This window comes from Lissotriton helveticus, chromosome 1_1 (assembly GCF_964261635.1).
Source record: "Lissotriton helveticus chromosome 1_1, aLisHel1.1, whole genome shotgun sequence".
Taxonomy (NCBI): Eukaryota; Metazoa; Chordata; class Amphibia; order Caudata; family Salamandridae; genus Lissotriton; species Lissotriton helveticus.
Window position 1 is genome coordinate 271,420,529 of NC_136057.1, and position 27,021 is coordinate 271,447,549.

At 45.8% G+C, this 27,021-nt stretch overlaps 1 protein-coding gene across 2 annotated transcripts in view; it reads right to left on the bottom strand.

Annotated features, from left to right (window-relative positions):
- The window catches only part of PATL1 (PAT1 homolog 1, processing body mRNA decay factor), a 203,851-nt gene that overhangs the window by 116,107 nt on the left and 60,723 nt on the right, over nt 1–27,021 (bottom strand). For both annotated transcript variants that reach the window (XM_078666733.1, XM_078666817.1), the window contains exons 3-8: nt 20,150–20,394; nt 12,671–12,748; nt 6,252–6,455; nt 3,982–4,086; nt 1,936–2,025; nt 1,483–1,700 (exon numbers count right to left, since the gene is read on the bottom strand). In XM_078666733.1, the coding sequence (XP_078522859.1) occupies nt 1,483–1,700; nt 1,936–2,025; nt 3,982–4,086; nt 6,252–6,455; nt 12,671–12,748; nt 20,150–20,394 (940 nt within the window). The remainder of the gene's footprint in view (nt 1–1,482; nt 1,701–1,935; nt 2,026–3,981; nt 4,087–6,251; nt 6,456–12,670; nt 12,749–20,149; nt 20,395–27,021) is intronic.

Below are 27,021 nucleotides of genomic sequence, written 5' to 3' on the forward strand. Positions count from 1 at the left end.
GGGTGCGTGCCAAGTCGTGTTTTCACTACTGTTTGACCATTTCACTGAGCCTGCAATGGCAGTCTGCAGGAGCTTGGTGGTCGGTCCGTAGGGTGGCACAATACATGCTGGAACCCTTAGGGGCTCTCATCATTACTCATGCCATAGGAACCATTTGTTAGGGATTTACAGAAAGAAATGCTAAAGGTGTTGGCATTTGGGGTACAATTTAACAGTTACCTTGTTTTAGGTAAAGATCACTGGCACTGGGGACCTTGTTAGAAGGAAACCAGTGCAGTTCAGTCAAAACTGCATCATATGCCAGGCAAAAAGTTGGGGTGCCCATGTTAAAAAGGGGCGCTTTCCTACAGCGAGTACTTGAGCATTTTACTGTGCAGGGCCTTACAAAGTGTTTTCTATACTGCTTGTGAGGCCTAATGCACATTTCTGGGTAGTCTGTTGCATTATTGATTCAGCGTGACATACTAAGTAGACACAAGCAGGACAAAGGTTAAAATTGGGTTTAGGGCACCCTAAGGCAAAAAAGAAAGATGAGCTGAGGAAGATGGAGAAACAGAGCAGGCAGTAAGGTTTTTCAAAAGAATAAGTTTGTCTTTAAGATCTCCAAGCATGTTTAGGACTCCTGGAAAATCAGTCCTAAACAATCTCCATTCCCATTTTCACAATTTTAGTAGTATTTGGTTTAAGGAGGGCACAGAGAATGGTCAGAACACTGAATGGAAAATAGGTTTATGCCACTCCAAGAATATAGCATTTTTCTTCCTGAAGCATGCCATTTGCTCTTGGGAAAAGAACTAGGCCTCAGAAAACAGTCTATAACATAACAAAACAAAAAGAAAGCAGGTGCGATGGAGTTTGAAAGCTGACAAGAAGAAGGCAATAAAGAAATCAGCAAAAAGGCAAACAATGCACAGTACTTTTCTGAGTTTTTCCAAATAAAGTACAAAGGGGTAGACCTAAAATACTGCAGTTGACCTTTGGCATCCAGGAACATTAAGTTGCAAAGCATGGATGTTTAATTGAACAAAGCCATGCTGAAGTCCACTTAACAACAAAAAACAAAGCAGAAAACACCACAAGAGTGCCCCAAGAATCACAAAAGAAAGGATGCGGCCATTATTGACCAAACTGCTGATGTGTTTTAAACCAGACTATGAATCCATATACAAGACCATCACTAGAAGGCCATTCTTACTATGACTAGTTATAGGGAATACTTAACTATTTGGTAAAATACTTGTTCCACTATCAGTACCATTAGCATATTTATGGCTAATAATGTGGATGCACAAAGCACTCAGTCTTATGTACGATATCACACCTGTCCTTTAAAGCCATTTATGTTTTAAAGAGCAGGCAGACTCCTTCCTTTACAAATTTCCATCCTACAGTTGATCACAGTGCTCTTGTGTAGACCAATGAACAGTCATTGAGAGTATATTCCTGCAAAGTGGCAGTTTGTGATAAGTCTTCCAGAAGTACCTCAAGTTCTGTAGGTGAGATGGGGGAGGGGCCAATGGAGCAGGTGGAGGGGGAGCACCAAAGAAAGCCCGAAATCCAGGGGCTGGTCCCATCATCTGCCCAACTCTGGGCTGCAGAAGCTTAGGGTTGACAGAGGCAAGAGGTGTGCCGATCAGTCCTGAAACACGAGCATATTGGCTAGGAGACATTCGTTCAGCTGCTGCAACTGCTGCCTGTTGCTGGAAAAGATGCAAAGGAAACAAGTGAGAAAAACAAAGCTTCAATAGGTCAACAGAAAAGTAGCAAAGAACATAACATGGAGTTAAGGAAAGGTGAAGCGAAAATAAAAAAAAGGGAATAGCTCATGTAAGTAAAGAAAGAGGATAAAATCATTGCAGAGAGCAGATGAGAAGGATGGAGAAATAAAATAGGGGACAGAAACAAGTACAAGAAAAACAATATTAGAATTCTTACTTGTGCACCACCTAACAGCTGTGCACGCTGAAGCGTTGTGAGAACAGGGGCAACGGCGCCAGAGAAGGGGTGACCAAGAAGCGAGGAATTCTAGGGAAGAGAAAAGCATTTGTTAACCAAAGCAGGGGTAAGGAGTTTCTGTATCTCTTAACTCATAGGATCATTCATCTCACAGGAAAGTGCAGTAGTAAGGGAGAGGGCAGAATTAATCCGTGTTAAGCAAGAGGTTACAATGGGATACATTTACCTCAGTATCTCATCTTCAGCTCTCACACAGGGTGAACTAATGCTATGCTAGCCATCAACTAGGGTCATAAATGAATTAAAGCTCCATAGTTATCACAGACCATTCAGGCAGTCTTAATTTTATAAGAAAAACAAAGAGTGAGTTAGTGTGTAGGTCAAGGAATTTCTCTGGCCAAGGAAGTACTGCAAAAAGAGAGAAACAGAGTTCATCACCTCACGCCAAGGGATAAGCTTCGTAAAAATATTCAAAGGGGTTAGAGAAGTTACTGACATTTACCCACTTCTAATATTTTTTTTGTAGAAAACGTTCAAAAACTTAATATGCACAGATTTACTTTCAGTAACATCAAGTACAAGCTCTTTAGAAAGAGGAAGAATAAAAGAGGCAAAGGTGAGGCCTCCACAAACTGGCCTCCACTTCAAGAAAGACCTCTCGCTTGGCATCAGAAGTGAGCCATCTATATATAAACAAAGAACTCCGTGGAAGTGAGACTAAGGGGCCCATTAGGATGGCGGGCGGATTGTCCCCGCCAGGCTGGCTGTAGCCACCGCCGACCTGGCGGGGGCAATCCGCCTGCCATCCGCACCTAAATTCCCCCCGCCATATTAGGATGCCCGGTTGCAAGGCGACCGGGGCGTAAAACGTTTAACCCCTTCCGCGCTCATGACGAGCTCAGCTCGTCATGAGTTACACCGCTCGTACGCTCATGACGAGCTGAGCTCGTCATGTAACGCGGCTTTTCAAAAAACGCAGCGCGAAAACCGCTAGCGCGCATGCGGTTAATATGGTGGCGGTGTCTATTAGACACCGCCAGCCATATTATGATGGGCTCAAACAGATGCCTGGAAAGACATGTGGTCTTCACTTCGGGGTCCCCCTGCGGGCCCCCGTGGTGAAGGGGGAGGTGGGTGCACATGGGGGGTACCTGTGGTACCCACTGCATTTGCATACACAATACGGCATCCTAATGGGGACCTAAGTTGCTCACTGACCCCTGAAACAAATGTATTTGGAGTTTGAGGATTAATTACAACTCTGAACTAATTCTCTAGCCCATTTAGTGCAGATTCATTCAAGGTAGCAAACAAAGTATAAATGAATTAATTAATGAATGGACTGAACCCCGTCAACACCCAAGTTAACCCTTCTGGAGTTCAAGAAAAATATGATTATGTGGTCTTTACCACTATATCTTGCTCCTTAGAGAGGAATAATTTCCTGGAATTCCTATGTGGTATTCAGCACTACATATAGAGGAGTTGCAGACAGTGACTGGATACCGACTGAGGGTCTGATTACAAGTTCCTCATAATATTCCGGCCCATGTGTAAATTCCTGCTTATGCATGGGCCAGAATTAGAAGTCTGAAGGTATTTAGCGCATCTGATATTGATCATATGCATCAAATAACTCAACCTTCTTTAAATTTCCGCAGGTCAATGTCTGCAAAATTTATTAGGGGAAAACAAACTGTATTTACCAAACATGTGGAATTTGAGTAGTTAAACACAACAATCTGCATGTTATTCTCCATGAACTTGTAATAGGAGGTATTTATTACACCAATAAATAAAGTACACATGGGTCTTGTTATTTATCCGAGGCCATAAATAACGCCTGAGCTCATAATCTGGCGCAGAGTTTGGATCAGAGGACGAAAGTTGTGTCTGAAAATGAATGTTCTACTGAAGGCATACCAATCGTCATTAAGGGACACTGGATTTAAGGTAGGTCCAGTTGAACGATCACTTCTAAGACATTAAATGTAGCTTAGGTGTAAATGGTACTAAGCAACTTACTGTGATGCCACATAATGGGTTCGGGGACATCTGGTCGCTGTATGACGTGGGGGTGAAACGCTGCTGTACAGGAGCACGGATATGAACAGCCTTCGGACAAAGGATCTAAAGAGAGCGAAAATGTACATCAACTGCATATGTGTTTAAGAACCAGATTATAGAGCACACAAACGTCAGATACTATGACCTTCCCTAATATAAACCAACACATTTCTAATGCACTCAATTAAGTTCCATTGCAGTTTCATCTGAAGAAACCATAATAAAATGAAAACAAATGTATTTCTAACAAAGGCCTTTTGGTGATTTTGCTGTTAAGCTAAAATTTTAAAAGTATACCTATTAAATATAGAGAATATAACATAACTACACAGCAACATAAGGAGTTACAGAAACAGAACAGTGATGTCTGTGACTTTTCCACTGAACAAGGTGCAAATCACAGTAAGTCACGAAAGAAAGGTTTGAAGATTTGGACAGGGAACAAAAACAAACAAATCAAGTCTCAAACCTCAGCACATCATTATGACGCATGGCCCGAGCACGTTTTGCAACACTTGATGCCAAGCCATTTGGACTGTGGAGCCGCAAAACGTTTGCACATTATCAATACTGGTGGCATAGTTGGAAAGCATCCCTTAGGCTAAGATTGGGTTCTAGTGGCACAGTTTAGTATGGAGACTGATTTATGAAAAAGTTTAGGGGAATGGTTATCAAGTCCTTTGTCCAGGGAACAGATTAGAATAATAGAATTCCCACAGGAAGAAAAACAATTTATGTAACTAAAAAGTTTGTGGCCTGGCAAATGGCCCAATGAGCATTTAGTGGAACTAGGTGGCTTCATAAGAGCCCGAGTCTTCATTACGATTGCACAAATTTGTAAGGTTCTTCGTTTGCAAATTCATACAAATGCAATCACCACAAAGTCAATGAATACAATTTCAACTCGGTTTTAGGATTAGCTTAAAGACAATAATGTTAAGCAAAATATTACAATTTAAAGAGCACATTTATTAGCCTATCACTGGCTCACACAAACAACCCTCTAGGCCTCCATTGAGAAAAAACTCGTCTACTTCAAGACAAACATTACTCAACACATTCAGCAAAGCACCCAGTGATCCAACAACAGCTACCTGGACTTTCAGCGATTTTGCAGGTAGAGTGTAGGTGGCAACAGCCAGACACTATGAATCCCCAGGTTTTAATGCAAACCAGACATCTTACGAATCAAAAAGAACCCTTAAAACAATCTTTTAAACAAACTTCATCCCCACTCTACTTAATTTTTGCATCTTAAGTGCATTTACATTTTCTAACTTGAGCACACTCCCTAAATCACCTCTTACTGCAGCTGCTAATATTACAATTTGCAACCAGGCAAATAAACTAGCATTGTTGTAACTGTTAAAGGGAGAAAATGACATTTCAAACATCAGGCTTAGCAATCAATCAGGTTAATCAGATGCTTCAATTGAAAATAACTTGATGCAAACAAACAAAATGGAACACAAAATATTGAGAGATTTTCTTTGGCCAAAGTAGAGGCTAGACATGATTAAATAGCCAACATCATATTGCAAATCTGATCGATGTTAGTGCTGATCTGAAATGAATCTACATTACAATTTCTTTTGGTTGCAAATAATTATTTTAGCACAAGTGTCCTGTATGACACTAGGAAGTCACTTCCACATTAAAATGAATTATTGGATACACCTTCAAGTATAACACTTGTCCACAACCTCCCTCAATTAAGCCCACACTAGTCCATACCTTAATAAACTCCACAGGCTTCCCATTCATACTTCAAATTCTTCACACACACCTACAAGGCTCTACACAACATAGGCCTTGCTTACGTCAACACATGCATCCACTTCAACCAACCCTCAGGCGTCCCTGCTCAGCCTGTCTACCACTGGTGCACACCGCGCACGTACACAAGAACAGACCATGTTCTCACACATCACCCTCTAGATTTGGAATGACCTCCCCAACATCAGGTCCCTAGGTCTGCAAGAAGCTAAAGACCAGGCACCTCAATAATCTCCAGGCACGCCCCCGCCTCTCCATCGGCAAACACCTGGATGCCCTCATGGGTGATGAGCGCGCTATGATGGTTTACATAACATAGCAACGTACACCACAAACATCAAACAACTGTGAAATATGCTGCAAAATAGAGCAAAAGCCTATTTTATAAGCAGCCATAGCTCCCTTTTCATAATGCCTTCCACAACGCAAACCAACCCTCTGCTATGACGTACCTGTTGCTGACTGAAATGTCCCATTGCTGCCTGCTTGGGAGGGGTTCCGATGGGTACTGCTCGTACTGGGGGACTTCCTATAACTGGAGAAGTCGAGCGCCTGGGCAATGCTCGCTCTGACAGCTCTCGTTCTGGCTCCTCTCTGCTTTGCTGCAGTTTATGGGCCAAGTCGTACTCCTGCATGATAGATGAGGGGGCCATGTCCTGCAGAGGGGATAATCATAATCATTAGTCTAGCTTGTTTTCGTTGTGGAAGGACTTTGTGCTGGTTAGGGTCATGCATGGTTAATATCCAAGATTAAACAAATAGTCTTCCACTTCAATACTGTAAAGAAAAGGGCCTCCACAAACAATGGGTTCACAATTACCCCCCCTCAATGGAGTCAAACAGCTCAATGTAGCGCTGGACTTTCTCATAGTAGTGAAGCAGTGCAGTCCAAGGTATACTCAGGGGAGCTGGAGTGGGATAGTAATCAACATTCACTAGCACACAATAATAACACTCAACAAATAATTACCCACTATGTGCTTTTTCTTTAGAATAGGAAAAGTACATTTATTACGCGCACACTGCTTAATGCAACACAATTTACACATTTACATAACGCTGTTGGAAATCCCCTTTAATAATAATACAATGTCACTTTAAATCCTGTCAATATTACCACACTTAAAAAGACCAGAATCACATATCTCCATCACTGACTTCAGTAGCCATAATCCATCTGCAATCATAATAAGGCATTTCACCCACGTGTGAGCATTATATTTAGGAGGAACTTGCATCCTTCCAGGAAAATTATTACTGTCAGCAATAAAACACCTCTAAATAATTATATATATATATATATATATATATATATATATATATATATATATATATATATATATAAATAAATAAATAAATAAAGGAAAGGATGTCTGTCTGTTTGCCTTTATGCATTACTACACCATTCATCCGATCGCCATGAAACTTTGGGAAGTTGTTGAGTACACTCCCGCGAAGGTTTCTGGCATAACATTTTTTTTTAAATATCGGCCCCCCAGGGCCCTCATAATCTTACGACTACTGATGTTAGCACCAGACTGAAAAACAAAAAATCGTGTATCTACAAGCACTCGAATAAATAAATAGAATTTAAACAACACTTTCAAATGAGTTCCATATTAAAATGAATACGTTAGAATGTAAATTGAATGTTATCATAACGAGTTTCCTTGAATTTCCTTTCTTCGGAGATCGCAGCAACGCGCACGGGTAAGCTAGTGCATTATAAATAACACTGTTAACTAAAGCATTGTACAAACATGAACCTTGTGTCTGTGTCTTCCTTAAACAAACTTAGGCAACACAGAATGCAGCCACAGAACAAGCCCCTAGAGGGTGCAGCTCTCCCAGCTGTAGAGCAAAAGCTCCAGCCTTGGGAGTGCTTAACAAGGAGTGTAAATCCTAGGGTGGTCAGAATTATCTGATCCTTAAGTCTGTGGGTCAGTACCTTTTTAGGGTTTCCTTAAAGGGAGAGGATGCACTCCTGTAGCTCTCCCACGCTCTTTTTCTCATTGGTAGTGCCCCTGCCATCAAGAGGCCACTACTAACAGCCAGAAACATTGTAAATTGTGAGCAGCAGAAGTCATTAGGAGGTGCTCCGTCGAGTGAGTGTGAACATTTCAGAAGCTGCACTCCTTTGTTGTTGCCATGCAGCTTCATTTTTAGCCTTTGTTCCTTTTTTGCTTAATTAGAGGTGTTGTAGCAAAGTAGGTTCCTTCTTTAATGTTTACCTCCACTTTTTGCCTGGTGTCAGTATGTTTTGACTTTGCTAGGATCCTGCTAATCAGGACCCCAGCATCTGTGCTCTCCCTCCCAAAATGGTTTTGGTAAGTACCTTAACAACTGGCTACTGGTGTACCCTTATAAGTCCCTAGTAAATGTACCGAGGTGCCCAGGGCATAGGTACACCAGTGGTCTCCCATGGGCTGCAGCATATACTGTGCCACCCATGGGAGTCCACTTAACCTTGGACTACAGGCCTGCCACTGCAGCCTGTGCGAGATGGCGCTTGCACCCCTCACGAGAGATAAGTTTCCTTATATCTAAGGTCACAGCACTTAAAACCTATAAGTTACCTCTATGGTAGCCCATTCAGTCCTGAGGGCTGGGTGCTTGGTTATAAGGGCGAGGGTCCCCCAGCATGAGCAGGACACCCCTAATAATCTCAGAGTCGATTCTCCAGGCTTTGTAAGTGCGGTCAGCCATTTTAAAAACATATTTCGTATCAAACATGTTGAAATCATACCCCAATACAGATTGTGGTGTTGGGAGGTATGATCCTTTGTACTGGGGAGCTCCTTAGAGGAGACCCCTGTACTCCCAGTTACAGCATTTCAGGATCTGCCAGCAAGCCAATTCTTCGTCGACCACAGACACTGTTCAGACCCCCACCCCCTGCTGCGGAGCTGAGCTTGAGCAGGGGAAGGTAGAATAATAGGTTTCCTGACACAGGGAGGTGTGAACACCTCCCAGACAGAACCTAGCGTAATGGGTTGGGGTGGGGGCAGTTTTCAGCACCACCAGGCTGCATTGAAGGACACATTTGGTGGCCCTCCTTGTATACACCGGTTTGAGCCAGTTCAAGAACCATTGGTTCCGCTCTGGAGCAAAACTGGACAAAGGACAGGGAAGAATCCTCCCCTCTGTCCAGCCCATACTCCGGGAAGGATCCCGGAGTCGTCCCAACCCTTTTCCTTGGGTATTTAAGGGCTCCTCCGTGGTCGGGTCCTCAGATTTACAGTGAAACCAAGACACTCTTCAAACGTCTGGACACTTGGACTTAGTCTGGAACCGAGATTGCATCAAGGAAGACTCCTGCTGCTCCTGGTCTTGCTGCTCTGCAAGTATTCTGCCTCGTATGTGCTTTTCTCAGGAACTCCAGGGAAGTGCGCGCATCAAGGACATCCAAAGAAATCTCCCTTGGAGAGAAGGAGTTACTCCCCTGCATCTGCAGGCAGTGCATCGAAGTGGACTGGTCTGCTGCTCCTATCGTCCTACGGACTTCCCTAGGCTCAGCAACCCAGGTGGTGGTCCTGTGATTCTCCCGAGGCCTGACCGGTCTACCCTGTAATTTGGAGGACAGTATTCTTCGTCAGAGCCGCTGGGAATAAACCCCTGTGAACCGCTTTGACTTGCTGTTGTTAAGGTTTGGTGGCTCTACACTCCAGAGATCTATGGGCTACAAGAAGCTCTAGCCTCCAGCAACTCATTGCTCGAAGATAAGCGCCCTCCTTGCATTGTTGGCCTCCATCTTTGGTGAGCTGTTTGAGGTCTCCTGCGAGTTTGGCCTAAGGGTCCTCATGAGGGTCTTCTACTGTTTTGATGGGCTCCCATGCTTGTTCGGGGCCTTCTCTGACTCTCCTGCACGCGGTCAGTCGTTTGAACCTTGCTGCTCCCAACAATTGTATATTTTCGTCTTCCACACCAGCTGCGGCTACTTGTTGGTGCTGGACACCGATGTGGGACAGCTCGTGTGCAGCTCCTCGACTTCCACAGCATCACCGGGTCCCCACAGCTACAGCGACAAGGTCCTCGTGAACAATTCTTAACTTCCTGCCAAGGGTGGTCATTGCGCTCCCGTGCTTCCCGGCCCGGTCATCTCAGAGTGGCAGAGACTCCGTCGCCTCTGCTTGCAAGTTCTCCTCTTCAAGAATCTACCCTTGGATTCCAATGACTTCTGCCCATTGCCGTCTATAAGAGGTTCCGACATCCCTTCACCCTATGCACCCGGCTTCAACAGTGCAGGTAAACTGGTTCCTGTGGCATCCACGGGTGGGGTAGCTCTCCAATCTTCCGTCCTCCAAAAGGTTTCTTTAAAACAACAACCGCGACTTCTATTGAACACGCAGCTGTGTATCCACTCTGCACACAACCTCCTAGGGGTTCCTGGGTTCTTACCTTGGGTGGTTCCTGGCTCTGCAAGCTCTTTTAAGTCCTTTGGTCCAAATCCTGTTCTCCTTTGCAGTTTTCATTCCATTTATTTAGTATATGGTTTGGTCTCCCACTGGAGACCAGTGTATATTTGGGCTAGTTACCTGATTTATTTGAAGTCATTTTTACATATCTCCGAATAAGAGAGATACCAAGTTATGGTGATTGTGTTGTGTCAATAAACAGACATATTTTTCCACTACTGATTAAATGTGGTAAATCAAGCTGCTTTACAAGGTAAGCCTTAAGGCTGCTCTCCACAGTTACCTCTTCAAGATCTTTTAAGGTTATCAAAGACCACTAAAATCACCATAAGGGGTGACTGGATTAGTGCAAGGTGCATCACTCCTTTAAAAGTGTGCACTATATACTAAGCCGGAGATAAGGTGTCCGGTTCCATGTTGTGGCAAGGGCCTGTGGAAAGGTTCCCAGGATCCCCTTTAACATAAACCCTTCAGGGTTTGGAATCACCAAGCCTCTGAAGCTCTGGCGTGGGTCCCCACGCACACCCCCTCCTAGGGCTCCCAAATTATGAATGCCACCTCTGTTGACCCCACGGGCCCTGGCTCACCCTCAGGGTTTCTGGAGGACATGAAGCAGAGCTCTGCTCGCTTTAGTGCTCAGCTGGGGGAATCTCCCAGTGCTCTAAAGGGCCCCGTTGGGTCGTTTGGTGCGATCCGTAGTTCATTTTGCTCCGGAGGGCGAGCCACCTAGAGGCTTTTTCTCAGGACTCCTAGCCTCTAAGACGGAACACTTTGCAGGAGGCCATTTTCCACTGGCTTCCTGCGCCAGCCTTACTCATTTTGCTTGTCCACTGGCTCTTCGCTCCTCCTGTGTGGGCCCGGAACACCAGTTCTTCCCCCAACTGGTCCTTAGGAGGTTTAAAGGGACCAGCGTACCTGGTCCTGAAAAAAAACACTGATCCTCGGGTCAACAGTAGACATAGTCCTTAGTCCAAGAGGGCATCAGGAGTTCCTTCTTCCAGTTATCTATGGCTGCCACGGTCCAGTCTCAGGATCCAGCTCCAACAAAAAAAACTCTCTACTCCTTGAGCACTGGTGAAGTTGGGGTGGAAACTTCTAGAACCAACGCAGCCCTGGACCACCATAGGGAGCAACATTACCTTACCACCCAGTCCCAAACTTCCTGCACAGCATGCTGGGACAATTTCAGATGGTCCCATCCAGGAGCCACTGGTTAATTCTCCTCTGGGGGTCTTAGCTCTGCCCCTCATTGACAGAGCCTTCACCATAAAATAGTCAAAAAGTAGCCCCCCCCCCTCTGAGTTAGCTTAAGAGGTCTTGTCTCCCTCTTTTGTTCAGTGGGCCTGGGATGTTCAACCCAGGTACAGTGTGACAACTAATTAACAGATGCAGATCTTCTTTCCCACACCTTTCCCAGGAACTAAGTGAAGCACTGTTAATTGCTCCCTTTGTGTGGGAAGGCTTTTGTTCTTTCTGCTTATTAACTTTGCCCAGCAAGGTGACAAAAGGTCTGGGCTCTGGTCCCGAGCTGGAAAGATCAAATGAAAACATAAAACATAATTTACTTTAACCCGTTGACTGCGGCACGAATTCGGACGTGCGAATTAATGAGTGGCGGGGTTTGGACGGCCCCCGGCCGTCCTTCGCACACGCCCACTGTGACGTCGGACGGCCGGGGGCCTTCCGACGCATGGAAGGGGTTAAAAGCAACATAGACAGGAGGCCCAACCAGGTAAACTAGAACTGTACACCACTAAGGTTTAAAGAAATTCGTTAAGAGCGGGCCTGTATTAGACTAACCATTTTAAATATATTTATAGCATAAACCACTTATTTCTGGTAGAGGTACGCTAAAAAGAACATCCAAATATTCTTTTGAGTAACCAAATTTCACCTCAGGAGCCTAGAATACATTTTACAAAATCGCTCTTCAAATTCAGGTTTTTACAACCCTTATTAAAAAGCAATACACTCTAATATAGACATGCTTTAATTGGATGAGATAAATAAACGTCTGCTTACCTTTGTTCACAATTTCAATCCTGATGCCATGTAAGAGTGGGCATGGCACCAAATTAATTTGATTATTCATACAAAGATATGAAATTTATGTTTTCTGCAGGGGCTGGGTGAAAAATGATTTCCTCAACCCAGGGCAATTTTTGATTTGCAGTGAAACAAGGAAAATATTGAAAACATCTTTCCTGTTAGCTTTACATTCTTCTTTTTGTTTTCCATCCCCTTCTGTAAATTCAGTTTGTTGCATGGACATGTAAAAGCTGCAATATCATCTTTATGTCTAAGCAATCTAATTCACACTCTCCAGTCTACAAAACATTACTACTGCTTTCAGAATTAAACATTCCTTTCCTACACCATGTGGAGCTTGTGTTTTGATTTTTCAGTTTGTGCAACAAGAAGTATATATCGCAGAAAAGAAAGAGATGGATTCATACCTCAGAAAGCATTGGGGCTCTCATATGCCGGAGGATTGCTGGACTGTCCCAAATGCTGGAATTGAGGCTTCGGGAGAGCTGTGGAAATTAAAACAAATAAGCAGAGGATTTTCATAATTATGCTCCAGACTAAGTTTCAGGTTAGGTAATTCTCCTGAGGCTGTTCTAATATATTCAGTGACACAAACTCCTTTCTATCATCAACTAGATGGGAACAGGGTGCACAACCTTATTGGAAGGATGGGACATGGAAGTCAGCATTACAAAAAACACCATGGTGTAGGAAGTTGGCTCTGTAAATGGTATGCCACTAGCTGGTTATACCGTGGACAGAGTCCAGAGATTCCCCAGAAGTGTACAGGGCTCAATGTAATCCCAAAGTAATCTATTAGTGGAAGTGTGGGCGAGCAGCCTTAGGCCTAACACAGAGCAGTCTAAGACATTGATTGCACACACACTGACCAATAACTGACACTAATAAAGTACAATGTTAAGCTATGGAGGAAAACAATGCGGTTTCACAGTTAAGTACCCAACTTACAGTTCCAGTCTTCGGGGCTTGGGGTAAGCAGGGCAAGGTTCAAGTAAGCACAATGTCTGCACCACCAGCGGCACAGAGGCGGCCCGGTGCAGAGGTCAAATTAAAAGATAGGCCCAATGCATTTTAATGGCAACTGGGGGTGCTTAAAGCCACACTACTTGCAGGTAAGATAGGTTGCAAGGGCCAAGTTTCAGGGGTTAGAGCAAGCACATGGGGGGTGGGTCCACAAGGCTTACACCAGTGGCACAGGGGCGGCCCGGTGCAGAGTGCAAATACATTGTTGGGCACCCAATACTATTTAATGGAGGAATTTGGTTGGACAAACAAGCTGCAGACACCAGAGGCTGCATGAAGGAACCAGCAACAGCAGAGGTAAGTTGAGGTGTTGAGGGTCGTAGGGACACAGGTGGGGTCTCCCAAAGGCCCAAGGGCTTTGAGTGCAGGGTTGTCCTTTGTTGCCAAATTCCTCTTACCAGAGCCAGTCGCAGATGGGGGGAGCCTTTGGATTCACACAGCAGGCCTCATCGTGGAGTTCAGGAGGGGTCAGCTAATGCTGGACTTCGACTCAGGATCACTGGTGAAACTTTTCTGGATCAGTGAGCCATCTGGAGGCATCGGTGCAGTGTGTTTAAGGATCGCTGATCTGGTGGTGTTTTATTTGCGGACAGAGCCACTGTTATCTGGAGTTCTGGTCTTCTTCAGAGGCAGGCAGTCCTCCAAGGTTTGTGGAGGTCGCTGACTGCTGGATAGGCGTTTCTTCACAAGATTTTCGAGGGCTGCAGACAGGCCTGTAGGGCTAGGGCCAAGTCTGCAGGCATCTTCTTCGTCTTTCTTCTTAGGTTGGCTGGAACTACTTTCAGGGTCTGGGGAGCCACCGACATACTAAATTTAGGGGCGTTTTAAAGGAGTGACATTTAGGGCCAATTGGCACCTTACCTGGGGTGACTAAATCCTCAATTATGCCACCCCTCCTGTGGGAGGGGGCATACTTCTATCCCTGATTGGAGGGGTCCCCCTATCTTCAAGATGGCAGGGACCTAAAGGTGTACTTCAGCTCACCTCCTTCATCTTAGGGGTGGAGTTGGAAGAGGTGGACACACCTCCCATTCTTCCTAGGGCCTCCCACCCAAAATGGATGTGTAAATCCGCAGCTGCTATCTGCTGCTAGCAGCAGAGGCTAGAGGTTGCATTAGCAGGTCTTTGAAGCTTCCCTCTGGAGCACTGTGCCTGTGAAACCTCCCCCTAGGATGTGCTTTGTTTCTGGTCCAAGAGAGCAGAGGTTCTCGACCCAGAGGTCTAGACATATGTCTGGTGGTGGCAGGCTGCCTACAGCCTGTCTGTGGCCACACCTGGGTTGGTAGATTTTCTGGGTAAGTTTCAATAAATCCCACACTAGCATCAGTGTGCGTTTCTTAAGAGAAGTAGTTTGGTACCAAACACTCCTGAGTTCAGAGAAGCCATCATGCACTCTATAAGGCCTCCCTGGCACTTACAATATCGAAGAATGGACTTAAAATACTGTAGGGGAATATCTGGTCATGTGGATATGCCCACACCTGTGTTATAACAGGTGTATTTGTAAAGCGCCACGATTACCCGAAGGTGTCCAGGCGCTGAATAACAAATGTTTATTATTACCTAACTCAATGGTACTCATTTTATCGACCTCAAATCGATGAAAGGCTGAGTGGACCCGTCGGGATTTGAACCTGTGACCATGAGGTCGAACACAGACCCCTGAAGTGGCTGCTTAAGTCCACTGAGCCACCAGTGCAACCCTGGAAGACCTGTGAGAGGGGTGACTTATCTATACCTTTGCCTATGTTAGCTGGCATGGCGCACAGGAAGTGTGCTATGTCGATTTTGTTGTTTTGTCTGCACCAGGCCATACATGCTGCAGTGACAGTCTGCATGGCCGAGGTGAGGAGGCCCCTATGGGACCCACTTCAGTCCCAATGCCCAAGGTAACTCGGTACCATTTACTAGGGACTTACAGGGGCCTGAAGGGCCAATTATGGAACATTTTTATGGAAGTAGCACTGGCACAGAGAACCTGGTTGGCAGGGACCCTGTGCACTACAATCAAAACCATATCAAATACCAGACAAAAAGTAGGGGCTATCCATGTCAAAAGAGGCACTTTCTCCGACATGGTGAAGTGTCCACCCTAGCATGTCTGCCTCAAACATTAAGAATACTTCACCTTCCAATTTCAAATATACAAACATAATACAACTACTGGCTACAGAGGCACCAGAGATCTGGGGGCCGTTGAGGAATCAAAATAGAAGCAAATATAGATGTACAGCGTTTTTTCTTTAGGGTTTCTTTTACAACTCCTCTATTACAACTATGAAGCTGTTTTGTGTGGTCCCTGTGCCGTGAGTGGTTACTTAACAGTAATCTTTGTATGTACTGTTTGGCACTGGTATCCTAAAGGTCACAATATTGCTGAACTTCGAATTTGATAGCTAAATTACTTCCTTCAGGTAACTGACTCGCGGTGTAGTGAGTGCAAGCAGTCAACATACTAAGGAGGTGGGGGAGTTACAAGTTCAGATTCAGTATAACACAGTAAACATTAGTGTCCAACCAGTACTTTACTTTATTCAAAAGAAAATAGTATGACAGAGCAGGTAAGCAAGACTGAGCATTTAAAACTACACATAAAATAACTTCTCTTATGCTTTCAAATGAATTAAAGGAAATAGCGGCTAATTCTGCAGTATCTCCATAACACATCTATAATCAGCCCGGACTGCCAGTGGAAACAAACTCAATGACTGGGACGTTGGAAGGCTAACTACCTCCTGGTCCCTCGGAGGCTGAAGACAGTGGAATCGAGGATCTACCGCAGGATTCAATGATCTACTTTAGGAGTTAAGGGCATTTTGAGGGGACTAGATTTACTCCCTGTTGATGAGAGGAAGCCTCTGCTAGGGCACTGCTGTTCACCCGTGTTCCTCAGCTTGAGCTGTGCTCTTCACCAATGTGCCTCTGCTTGGACTTAGCTATTAGCTGGCATCCCTGGATCTCCAATTATGATTATCTTCAAGACAAACCTAAAGAACATCGTCCCCAGACAGAAACTTTGCAGCATTCTTAAAATTCCTTCTGCAGTATAATTTACCTTGTATCCTATTGATAACTAGGGAGACTTTGGTTGTTTGGATTATGGAACTCCTGTTGGTCTCCTATAGTATACCTTATTCCTATGTACTGCGATTATGTATCACCCTCAAAGCTGTGCTGTAACAACTTTCATTTGGGCCTCGCAGTGTTATAAGCACATCTTGTGTGAACTTTGGTTTCTGATCAGGCACCCAAGTTGTGCAGCATTAACAACTACAGTTGTTAATAGGAAAAATACCAGTCACATGACTAACTAGAAATATAAAGGTACTGTGCCACTGATATTTTGAATGTTTTCTATATAATAAGGGCCACTGGAATTGTGAGGCTACTGCATTTTCCGCACAATCGTGGAGGTGCCACATTTGCTACACAATTTATCAAATGATGCTTAATCTGCAGACTTTTTTTTCACAACAAATTTTTATTGTTGACAGACACAACATGGGCAGCCTTTGTATACATATAGCCGTGGTATATATGCCAACGTATACAATATACAATTGTCGCATGAGGGAATATGCAATAAACTGAATTAAACGCATAAACATTATAATCTGCAGACTTTAACAATAAAACTTCTGTTTCTAGATCAAAGAGGTCAAAGGTTACTAAAACACAGCTACACTTGCTGTAGAGTGTTAGACCCTTCACAAAATGTGGCTTGTCACCTTGGCAGATCATCCAGGGCATTGTAATATTCTATCCAGTGAATGCGGGTTTTGGTGAGCTACCCGGACCAACGATGCACAGGTGTTCGTCCAGAACTGTGCAATCTTTATTTATACTGTCTTCTCCTTGGTATACGATCACTGTGGACACTAACTGATTTTCCCCAGCTTGTGGTCAGACCATCATCATGGTCATTGAGAATCTATTAAGCAAAATGGCACATTTTGTTTCTACTCCATAAGGGCTTATAAACAGCTCTGGGGAAGAAAGAAAAGTCACCATGTTCAAGGTACACATGGAGGACCAAGACGAGAATTCCAATGAAAAGTAATTTCAAGTAGATTGAAGATGTGAAAAGAGCAGGATAGACCTAATTCGCCACACATGTGGCACAGTAGAGCTTTGAGAAGGGTATGGCAGCATTTAGCTCACCAGTATTAACAGAAGTGAGGAGAAAGGATGGAATTCCTTACTTATTACTGCGTTCACCCCCGACATGGTCTTCCTCACAGAGACCGGGCTCAACTGTGCCTCCACACCCAACATCGCCAGGGCCACGTCCCTCAGCTACAAGATTGTTCACCGAGACCGAGACCGCATTACCAAACACAGAGGTGGAATCGCCATCATCCACAAGGAATCCATCCACTGCACCACCGCTACAGACGACAACATCACATCCATGGAACACATCAACTTCCAGCTCAGAATAAATGGCAAAACAACTATAAAAGGCACCCTCGCTTACAAACCTCCAGGCCCCACCCCAGCTTCTGAAATGCCATCCCCAAATTGATCTCCCCCAGCCAGCCATCGACACCGAACACTGCATTTTCCTCAGAGACCCTAATTTTAACCTCGACAACACCAAGACATTCAACCTTTGAACAGCATGAACAATATGAACAATATCGGCCTCACTCATATGGTCACCAACCCCCTCGCACATCGCAGGACCCACGCTAGATACGATTTTTTCACCACAAGCAAGTCAAATACAGCCACACAAAGAGTAGTCAGAACCTCACACCACAGCTGGAACAGAGCAGAGAACCAATGGACTGAAACCCTCAACCCCCAGAGTCGCCTCCAGGAAACCCTTTAAAGCCAACAGAACTTCTAAGCAAGCCAGCTGTTACACCCTGAAACGAAGAACCTTGAAGCTCAACTGCAAACAACTAGAAAGGAGCACACCGACCGGACCACCTTCAAGACATCACTAAGCCAATACCACAGACTTGTAAAAGACACCAGAAAGAATGCCCTACCCATCCGCATCGAAGTCAGCTCCAACCACCTCAAAAAACTCTTCAGCATCATCATGGAGTTTTCCAGTCCCCTCAGGGACTGAAAACATAATTACCCTCTCCCAAGTGCTCTGCGACACCCAAGCTGACATTTTCCATGACAAAATATCCACCATCAATGGGAACGTCAAAACCCAACCCACCACCGCCAACACCCTCAGTTGCCTAGATACCCAAGATGCCCCCGCCAACAACAGGATGACCTTCCAGAACCGATTCACCACGTAGAACACAGACACCGTGCAATCCGCCAACTCTGGGACTCCCACAGACCTCTGCCCACACCAGGTATTCAACCTCCGCAACAACAACATCAGAAGCAAGCTCAAAGACATACTAAAGACATTCATCACATGAGCCTCCTATACGGAGGATTTGAAACTCGCCAAGATCAAACCCCTTCTCAAGAAACTTTCCACTGACCCCAATGAGCTAAAACAATGACAGAGCTCCCTGCTCCCCTTTCCTGCCCAAGTCCTCGAAAAGGCCATCAACCAGTAACTCACGGAATACCTAGAGAACAATGATCTTTCGGACACATCCCAATCCAGATTCTACTCCGCCACAGCACCAAAACCACCCTTATCGCTGCCATAAACAACATCAGATACCTCCTTGAATGGGGAGAGTCAGCCGCCCTGATTCTCATCAAACTCTGTGACTTTCCGCCACATCCTGATCAAGAGGCTTCATCAGATCGACATCCATGAGGACGCCCGCAAATGGATCGCATCTTTACTCTCCGGAAGAAATCAGAGGGACTTCATCCATCAACTAAGAGCCCAAGAGCATCATCCATCATCTTTGGCGTCTCTCAAGGCTCATTCGTCAGCCCCACCCTTTTCCCCAGCCCAGACTGTCAGTAACCACAGACTGAATATCATCTCCTAGGCAGAGAATGCCCAGTTTATCCTCTTGCTATCCGAAGACCCTCCACCACCAAGGGAGATGTCCACCTCTGCAGGACCAGAGTGGCCAACTGGATGCAAAGACAACTGCCTCGGACTCAGCACAGGCAAGAGAAAGTCCTGGTCTTCGGGAACTCCGCCTCATCTGGGAACAACTCCTGGCGGGCCCCGGACCTAGGACCTCTGCATACCCTCATGGACCAAGTCCAGAATCTCAACAACATCTTGGAGAGCGAACTCACCTTGAAGAACGAGATCAACCCAGTCTTCTCTGCATGCTTCCTCACCCTCCACATGCTTCGAAACATCTCCAAATGTCTTCCAGTCTCCACCAGCCGAACCATCACTCAAGCCATCCTCACCAACCACCCCTGGACTATGGCAATGCACTTCACACTGGAATCACATCACATCCCCTTTAGGAGATTTCAGACCATCCAGAACTCTGCAGTCAGACTCATCTTTGACCTCCCCAGACTGACCCACATCACCCCCCACATGAAAAAAACTCCGCTGGCTCCCCATCCACAAGAGATACCAATTGAAGATCGGACACAAGCCTACAAAGCCCTCCACAACCAAGGACCTGCGCTCTGCCTCATTTTCCCTCGCTCACCCCCCCCTAAATCTACTGCAGCAACAGTGGAGGTCGTTCCTTCCCCTACCTCGCCTAGAAGTCTTGGAACAGCCTCACAAACCAACTTCGGACCTTGCCCTCCCTTCAGGTATTCAGAAGGGGACTCAAGACCTGGCTTTTCGACTGAACCCCCGAACAGCCTGGACCTTGCCTATGGATTCCCTCACAGGTGATTAACGCGCTCTACAAATCCGGTTTGATTGATTGATTGGGTAGCCAATTCAGCTCATCTTTGTAGAACAGCAGAAGATCTGTGGGAGAATCTGGCAGAGTGGCACTTACCTGCATGGGAGGGCGGGAACGTGAATGAATGGCACTCATGACGGCTGGATCATCCAGGTCACTGTCAATCACAAGCTTACGCAGACTCTGTGCTAGGTTTTCACCCCGGCCCCCTAGCAGACCTCCTGACTCCTCACGGATCGGGACACTTCCGCTCTTCAAGTTGGGAGCAGCCAGGACCTCCACTGTTGAAGGCTTATCCTCCATCTCCGCCATCCTTTCGTGTTCCTCGCGCCAGTCGTCATCTAGAAAAGAGAAAAAGAAGGGTGAGAGTTTCCTTTTGCGGTGAAGAGCGGTGGGGCTGGGAGGGTGTTGGGGGATTAATTATAAGCTTTGCAACAAAACCTCCATACTAACACAGACATGTAGGGACAACTTGCGGGAGGCCAGTCACAGTCCAATGAGAACCCCATTTGCCTGTTCCAGCACAAAGTGAACAATGAGATAACCAACGCGACAAGTGAAGACAAACAGGATAAAGAAAACCGACTGAGCATCTGAATAAAGCTCCTAACTTATGTTTTCCAGCCTTGCTACCCTAATAGTACCATAAAAAAGTAGCATAGAAATGACTGTTTTTGCACTGTTTGTTTTCCGTTCCAACATATGAGGTTTGCATGAATGGCACTAACAGAGTTTAAGTTCCAAGTGACTAACAAACTGGCAGTAATCAGAAACAAACAATTGCAATAGTTCACCAATATTTACTAACAGAATCTATCTATGCTTAAATGAAACACTGGAAGACAAAGGAAGAGAGGGTGGAATAGTCACGTTAATCCTCTTCTAAATACTCAAAAAGATTCAAGGATGGGGTTGTGGCCTAGCTGTCCCACATGACTGAAGGAAGGGTCGCACGGCAGACGCAAGCATCTGGAGCGGAGCACTGGGCGTCGCCGTCTCACCACGACCAAGACCTTGCATTACTGTGGTGCAGGCGGCAGTCGACAGCAGTGTGGCACTATGGAGCGGTGCAGCGCCCTTGGAGGAGCGGTGCAGCGCCCTTGGAGAGGCAGGCAGCCGCTGTGGCGGTGCACGGGTCAACTGAAGAACTTGTCCTCACCGGGCTCCATGTCAAAGCAGCAAACCAGTCCGAGGATGCTTTTTTCCGGTCCAAGGAGGACCTGGCTTGGTACTTCGGGCTGGACTGTTCACATGAGGCACAGGGTCAAGACTGATTTGCATATGGCCAGGTCTAAACTGGGGTGGCATAGTCAACAAAAGAATGATGGATTTAACCCAGATCTCTTGACTGGGGATGAATGTTTTGATTTGTTCTGCATTCCATCAATCAACTGTGTGTCATTTGCTTTTTCGCCCTAAGTGCGCCGAGTATTGCCAGATGTGGGTACCGGGCTCCCTGCCACTGGATTCAAGCTATCCTGGCTGATGAGGGGTGAAACCCCAAAACCGGTCCTAGGATGTTTGTTTTCGGTCCAGGGAGGACCTGGCTTGGCAGTCATGGCTCGACTGTTTCCATGAGCCACAGGGTCAAGACTGATTTGCATATAGCCAGTTCTAAACTGGGGTGGCATAGTGAGCAAAAGAATGATGGATTTAACCCAGATCTCTTGACTGGGGATAGATGTTTTGATTTGTTCTGCATTCCGTCCATCAATGGTGTGCCTTTGCCATGTCAAAGCAGAGCACCATATATCGCTTCAGGGGGCCAGGCCGCAGAAGCTGGAGGAGCCCCTGGGGCACTGCCGGATAATGCAGCCCTGCTGGCGGTGATCACGCAGTTCAGACATATGCTAGAGGCTAGGATTGGCGCTATGGGCTCAGACATGACCTTACTGAGACAGGCTCTACGCAATGCAGTGAAAGCATCAGTGAGGCTGAGACCAAGGTCTCTGGCATGGAGGACACACTATCTACGCTTAAGGCGCAAGTAGACACCTTAGAGACACTGACCAGGAGCCTGGTTGTGCGGGTCGAAGATGCGTAGGGGCGTGCCTGCAGAAATAAGCTCTACTTCGTGGGCTTTCCAGAAAACTGCAAGGGTGAAGATATAGGGAAAATCCTAGCTTGCTGGCTGGCATTGTGGATCCCATCAGACGGCGTATCTCCCCGTTTTGTGATTGAGCACTCACAAAGCCCTGCTTCAGAGGCCAACTACGGGAGCTCGGTTGCGATCGGTTATTGCCAGGATCAGAAATTACCATGACTGGGACACTATCCTCAAATTGGCCAGATCTTAAGCCTGGCTCAGAGACCTTAAGATTCCATATATGCTTCTGTTCCCCGTCCACCTACGCATGGTTTACAAGTCCATCACCATGTGCTTTGACAAGCCAGAAGAAGTTTTTACCTGGAAAGATGAAGTGAGACACCAGAAGCCACAAACAAAGTCACCTTGGGACTCTTCTTCGGACGAACCCAACAACTGCTGATGGGGCGATAAATCAGGGAGATGATTTCATAGGCTGTTTCAACAGGCCAAGACAAGACTCATATTCCTGCGATCTGCGGGGCGGACGGTGTAGTGCTCACTGATCTGGCCACAGTGGCAAGCAGCTGTGCCGGGTTCTACCAGACTTTATTCGCACAACAGGAGTGCTTATGGCCTCGCAGATTCTTTGAGGATATGCCCCCGAGTGTCCCGTAAGCCAAGGCTTGGGAATCACTGGAGGCCCCTATCACGGTTGAGAAATTGATAGCTGCATTGTCAGAGGCCCTGGGGGGCTCTGGACCCTTTGGGCTCCCACCCAAATTATTTAAAGCCTATGTGTCTTTATTGGGTCTGCTTTATCTCGCAACAGTTCAGGCAGCGGTAGAGCAGTGTTGCATGCCCGCAGACTGGAGACATGCTGAAATAGTGGTGCTTTCAAAACCGGATTGCCCATCAGAACAACACTCTTTGTACCGTCCAATCTCCCTACTACTTACGGAGGTTAAGCTACTGGCTAAGGCTCTGAGAAATAGATGAATGTCGCATACGATGGACCTACTCCACCCTGATGCCCAGTGGGCAATGCGCCATAACGTCAGACGGGCGCATAATGTGACAGCTGACATGGACAGCTTAGACTGAACGGAGCCCGTGCTACTGGCTGATATACACAACGTATTTGATTTGGTTAGTTGTATGTATCTTTTCATACTTTAATGTCACCTGAACCCGGGTCCGAGATTTTTGGCTTATCTCCGGCTACTCGATACAGACTTGACAGCATCTGTGCAGGTGGCAGGCAGCATCCCGCCCCAGTTTCCTGTCGGACGTTGTACCCATCAGGGATGTCCCCTGATCCCCCTCCTATGTGCTCTTTTCATCGAGCCTTTAGCCGCCTGGGTTTGTGTAGATGCTTTGGTACAGAGTTTGGAATGGTCCATGGAGATCTCCGGCCGTATCACCCTATACACAGATGTCATGCTTTCTTACAGACCCCCATAGATCGGGTCCTAGGGTCCTCCAGATAATGAAGATATTCGGTGATACGTCAGGCCTACACATGAATGTGGGCAAATACACTTTATGGCCGCTGAGAGGGACGTTAGGCAGCGGCCAATGGACAGCAGAGGTATCCACGGCCACAAGTGGCCTGCAGAATCTAGGTGTATTCCTGTCAAATAATCTAATCATCTCATGGGAACGCCATTTGGAATCCATGACAGATGGTAAAGGCCGAAATAAAATCATGGGCGGGTCTACCACTCTCTCTATACGGGCGTTCTGCCATTTTTAAGATGCTGTCTCGTCCTCGCCTACTGTACAGACTACAAAATCATCCCTATCCCGTCTCCCTGTCGTGGTTCAGACAGATAAACGAATTGCTGGGATAGTTTGGGGGGGGGGGTGCATCTAGTTTTCAATCCACCCATTGCAGAGGCATTGCAGCAGCAGATTTCCAGTCCCACCATGCAGCAGCACACCTTTTAGAGCTTAATGAGTGGTGGTATGGCTCCAGAGAGGACTCTACCTACTTGGTTGAGCGCTGGTTGTAGGAAGCTGGCTCTGTATATACTATACCAAAGTGAGGTATAGTGTGCACAGAGTCCAATGGAACTCAATAGGTAGGCAGAGGTAAAGTAGATAGCACCTCACTCTCCATTTGTGGTAGTGAGGTTGAGCAGTAAGGCAGTATCAGAGGACAGTGTTAAGCATGTGTTGTACACGCTCAGTCAGCAAATAAATTCACACACTCAAAGACTGAACTTCAGACCAATTGGTTTTGTATAGAAAATACTCTTTTAGTTATTCTATTTCCTTGAACCAAGCAAGCCTGGATCAGGTAAGCCATAAATACTTCATAGTAGTAATGCAGTTTGTACAATGTTTGAATTGCAATTCTAAATGTACTTTGATTTGATTACAGTAGTGTTACTGATAGTGCAATGCTTTTCAGAATACAGTACATATACTTTGTATAGTATTTTTAGTAAAATTACAGGTAAGTTACTTTTGAGATTACTTTTCTTACACAGTGCAGTATGCCTGGATGCTGCACTAGGACATTTCCTGTAAACAGATACGTAAAAGTGTTTTTGTTAGTACAATTTTAAAGAATTTCTTTAGGTTTTCAAACTACACACTTAGAAACTTTTCATAGAAAAGCAGTCAATGTTATCAAATGGAGGAAAATAGGGTTTTGGAGTTGGGGTTCTGGGGTTAGACTCAGTGGTCCCCCAGGGCTAAGGATGCACTCTCTTGTTACACACTCAGCGGCACTAGGGCGGTTGGGTGCAGCGTGATGAGGCCCAATGTTAACCAATGGGGATAGGGGGCTTCTGGTTGGTTGCTGCTGACGAGCGGGACACTGGGTTGCGGTAGCTAAGCTGCTGAACTTATCTTAAGCTCAGGACAAATGGGGGTTGAGGCAAGCTCAAAAGATGCACCCTCACCGGCACAGGGGCGGCCGGTGCAGAGTGCTGTTTTGGAGTCTGAAGCCCTGTAGCTTTTAATGGAGTCTCCGGTTTGCAAAAGCACTGCAGGCTCAGGGACAATGGTCTTCTAGGTGCGAGCACCACTTGCAGAGCTAAGTTGGGATCTTGGGGGTTGGTTGGGCCACCCAAGGCCGTGGGGCGTCGGGTGCAGGGGTGCCTTTTGGGGTCAGATCTTACCAGCTCCTGTTCGCATTTGGAGGGACCTTCCGGTTTGAGGCTGCAGGAGTCAGCGGGAGGTTTGAGGCAGATCAGAGGTCTCCGGATCTCAGGTCAGGATCGCCGGGGGACCTCCTCTTGGTGTTGGGCCACTAGAACTCGGGCCGTGGGCGTCGGGTGGAGTTGGCAGAGGTGGGCACACCTCTTGTAATTCCCGCCGGTACTCCCGCCCAAAGCAAAGGTCAGAACCAGTGGGTTCCAGAGGGTGTGTTTAACATTTATTGTATTCACTCAATCAAGACTGATCCACACACTCAGATTCTGAATCTAAATCAATTTGTTAAGTCCACAAAAGGTATACTTGTATTTTATTTCTAAAACCAAGCAGGACTTGGTACTGGTAGCTAAAATATACTTTCAATTGTAAACTTTTACACAGATATTCAATGGAGGTCGGACTTGCAGGTACTACAGATCCATATCACTTCAAAATGCGGTTTGAATCACACTGCAAGTACTTTCAGAATACTTTTTAATTACTTTTGGATTACTTGGAGTACTGGGGGTGGTATGCCCAGGTACCACACCTAGTGTTCTTACAATACACGGCAAGTAAGAATTTTAATACTTTGCAGTTTAGTTCGCTTTTCTCAATACAAACATCAATTCAACACTTAGAACATTTTAGGCCCAAAATCTTAAAACATGGGTTCCTTGTAAGTGTGTAGATGGACGATGCGATTGTATGTGCTAATGTTAATATGGATAAACTCAATGTCAACATGCACATTGATGTACTCGCAAACACGAATAAAACCACATTACTATTATCAAACTCGCCCAACAAAAGCTCCAGAAATGCGTGGCCAGGCAGAGTCTGAGAATCATGCCCATGGTCACTGATTTACAGGTCACAGGTGGTGTGGCACGTAACTGGCAGACAAACGCATGAACAGGAAACTCAAGTCAAACCCCCAGATAAGTGCAGCGTCACCACAATGGTTCAGGGAGCTTGGTCCAAATAAAGCACACTTAGCCGGAGGATGGCACGCGTTCCCAAAACACCATAAAGTCAGATGCCACATGAAGTTAGGAACACACAGTCAATCAGGACACAGCACACACAGTGATCACTCGCCCCTCATGCAGACATCTGGACACATTACCCACTGGCCCCCATTGTGTCCACCCAAGGTCAAGGCCCACGTGCATTTGTTATCAAGGACCTTATTGCATTGCAAATCAATCGCAGCACCCGTGCTTTAGCTTTAAATATCTTAAGCTAATGCACGGGTGCTGCCATTGCTTCAATGAAAAGAAATAGACTCTTTAGCTTAAGATGTTTAAAGATAAAGCACGGGTGTAGCGCTTGTAACAAAAGCAAACAAATAGAAAAAAATAGTCAGCCAACATTTTTTTCTCCTATTTAATTACTTTTGTTACAATGGCGGCACAGCACTTTAGCTTTAAACATCTTAAGCTAAAACACGGATGCCACGATTGCTTCAAAAGTAAAGAAATTGAAAAAAGGTGTGGGGACGCATTTTTTTTTTTTTTTTTTATCTAAAGCGGGGTGTGTTGCCATTGTAAGAAAATTAAAGAAACAGAAAAAAAGCCATGCGGCCGCGTTCGGTAACAAACAAAAGAAAAGCGCGGTTTGCCATTATTGCAGCTGAGGCGTGCCGCGCTGGGTAAATAAAAAAAAGAAAGCGCTACAGGAGAGCGTGTTCTGCCTGCAACAGTGGGCAGGAGAAAGCCATTTAAGAAACTAGTGGGTATCCTTATCTGAGGGTACAAGAAGAGAAAAGATGGTACTAAGAAGAGACTACTAA